Source organism: Homarus americanus, unplaced genomic scaffold (assembly GCF_018991925.1).
Source record: "Homarus americanus isolate GMGI-L3 unplaced genomic scaffold, GMGI_Hamer_2.0 scaffold8995, whole genome shotgun sequence".
NCBI classification, from domain to species: domain Eukaryota; kingdom Metazoa; phylum Arthropoda; class Malacostraca; order Decapoda; family Nephropidae; genus Homarus; species Homarus americanus.
In genome coordinates this window covers 11,086-14,125 of record NW_024736506.1, presented here as the reverse complement: position 1 = coordinate 14,125, position 3,040 = coordinate 11,086, and the positions used below count along the sequence as shown (strand labels likewise).

General features: G+C 47.2%; 1 protein-coding gene across 1 annotated transcript; it reads right to left on the bottom strand.

The window, feature by feature from the left end:
* Positions 1 to 1,509: 1,509 nt before the first annotated feature.
* On the bottom strand, positions 1,510 to 2,644 carry LOC121872178 (retinal homeobox protein Rx1-like; the record flags this gene model as incomplete). Its single annotated transcript, XM_042374850.1, has 2 exons — positions 1,510 to 2,432; positions 2,490 to 2,644. Coding segments are annotated over 2 exons (459 nt in total), but the record flags the coding sequence as incomplete, so codon positions are not given.
* Positions 2,645 to 3,040: the final 396 nt, after the last annotated feature.

The following is a 3,040-nucleotide window of genomic DNA, read 5'->3' as shown; positions in this document are numbered from 1 at the left end:
AACCAATGGAGGAGTTTTAAAACTTTGAACATTATGTAGTTAGTCGTCTGGGAGGACCATAGTTGATTCTGTGAGATAAATAGTTTTTATAATACAGTGGGCGTCCTTAGGTAAGGTCAGAGTGGAGTCATACCTGTGACAGTCTTGACCCCGACACACTCACCTGCCACACACCTGTACCTTCACCTGCACTGTGAACTATTGACAACTTATCTGCGTATATCATACATATATTTTCATACTTTTTATTATAAATCTTGATTACAATAAAATAGCGCATCTTTACCTCCATAAATACACAACCCCTTAAACCAGGGCCCATTAAAAGCCATTTACGTCTTACCAATGGCCTACCAACCTCCCTTATCTAATGCAGTACAGGAGTGTCCGTCCCGTTCACTTTCCTCCATATACATTACCCTGTTTATTGTCCGCATGTCTCGTATCAATATTCTACAAACATAATCTACAGCTTCTTGATACAACTCGTGTAGTAACAGTAGTCCCAGACGTGGGGTAGGGGGGGGGAGACATCACTTGGAACACTCTTATGTAAGTTATAAGTGTGTGTGTGTCTTGGACTCTACTTAAACGTATTACAAAACACAACACAGACTCAAGGCGCCGACACAAGGCGCCAGAATTGGTTTACCTTATTAATATATACACCTTCTTCCTCCTCCATATATACAGGTTACATAAAGATACATTTGTTTGGGTTAGAAATAATAATGTGAGAGAAAGAGAGCTAGAGAAGAGGGTCGGCAGGGATCATTCACACCATACTGGCAGTCATTCCGGGTCACTGTAACTTTCTATGCCGGAATTGTAATCTTAATTTGTGAGGTGTAGGCGGCTGGTGATGGTGCGCCTGGCCTTGGTGCGTCTGGCGTAGGTTTTTTTTTCAGGTAAGTAATTTTTTTTTTTGGGGGGGGGAGGGAAATAATATTAATATAATCTCTCATCCTTTCGTCATTTGATGTCATCTACTGACCTGTGACTGGGTTCATTACCTCGATGAGTGCGCCGCTCACCTGCCCTCACCTGTTGTGACGCACCTGACCACCTCACTACCGCACCACGAAGAAGAATAACATTATTTATTATTAATTTGTTTTATGACTAACAACTTTATGGCTCCCATCCTCACCTAAGTCGCAATTCCCATACACTACCATAACCAACTCCCATCCTCGTCCACCAGGGTCTTACACTGAGTACGAGTCCACCATGGAGTAACTCCTTGACAACCACTCACACACTCACAGCCACACTCGCACTCTGAAGCACCATTTGACAGACGAGCTCCTGGTAGACACCATTGACTGAACTCATTATGTAGAACAAGAAGCTGCCAGGTTAAGTTCTGTCACGTGTTCTCTCAAGAGTCGTAGTAGAACAAAATAAGAACACAGAACAGAGAACAGATCTGGGAATTACAGGAATGGAACAACACAATCTGGTCTCTCATTATTTCTTGAGACACAATTATTTTCTTTGCTTCTTGGAGTCCAAATTTAAACTTCCACACTTAAATGTTTGTGTATCACCTCACGTGTGACGCTGCCTCATGAGTCCCTCAAACACTGGCTCGTGGCAGGAGTCCCAACAGTGTAGTCCAGAGTTGGTACATCATGCAGGGCAGTGTCACCACCCTTGTTTATATACTTAACATCTTCCTCCGCTGTTTATGTTATTGTATACACTCATGGTTTACAGCACTATTGTACGTTCACACTTTGACACTTTATAATCTTGGTCTGCGACACCAATATTTGGCACAAGAGCATCTAGGTAGGACCTCCTCCCTCACTGCCCTGCTCACGTCTTAGCTCTGTATATGATGAGTCCTTCTTATGTATAGAGAAGAGTGAAGCTAAGTCGTGTTAACGTGTCAGACGATCCCAGGAGACGACGCTAAGGTAGTCTGAGATACTAACGTCCTCAAGGTCTGTCTTACTGGGTTGAAGTGGGTTGAGTGGGGTTCAATAGGACTCAAACAATCCCAAGTCTAGTTGAGTGGAGTGGAATGCAGATGACTGCGTAGTCTAGTTGCGTGGTTTGGAAGTGGAGTGAATGGCTTTGGTGGGATTCAGCAGAGCTGCGGGCAGGTTGAGTGGGAGTGGACTCAGACGAGGGTGGAGGTCTTGACGAGGCTCTCCAGGTGCTCCTTGGCCCGCAGTCTGAGGGCCACAATGGAGGAGGAGCGAAGGTCATCCTCGGGTGCCAAGGAAGGAGAGGCGCGGTCCTGCAAGGGCGTAGACAGGGGCGGGGACATTGGGAGCGGGGGCGTGGTAAAGGCAGGTGGAGCCGTCGACGTGGTGATGGAAGGTGGCGGCGGACCCACGCCCATTGCGGAAGAGGTGGGCGGGGTGAGGTAAGACGGGTAGGTGGCGTGGTGGTGGGTGAGGAATCCAGGGAGGGAGGGCACGCTGGTGAGGCCGCCGTGGATGGAGGGCATGGAGCTCTGGAGGCTGGGTAGGCCGGGCAGGCCGGGCAGCAGGGGCGGGAAGAAGTGGTCGAGGGGGCCGGGGTGGCCGGAGGGGCGGTGCAGCAGACCCATCGACTGCTCGTGCAGCCGCAGCTGTGCTTGCTCCATCTTTTCCTGGCGACGCCACTTCGCACGACGGTTCTGGAACCACACCTGAGGAGACAATACAGTGTTAGAGAACCACATTCACTGAACCACCAGCCAAGTTGAACCATTTTTTATTGTGTAAGGTTGTAAACATTTGTATCCTGACACACAAGAATGTTATAAGAATAAAAATTCTTCCTCACTGAACAAGTGAGCCAAAAGTAACAGGTTGACTACAGAGTAAATCATTAGTAATGGTCATCCCAGACTCCAGACAGACACTCGTGTGACATAATCATCACAACCGACACAACATATAGCAGATACCAGGAATGTCGGTCACACACACACACACACACACACACACACACACACACACACACACACACACACGTAGTTGGACACAGAACTAAAGAATTAGTCAGAACAACACAAATGTAAACTGAATTCTATATATTTGTA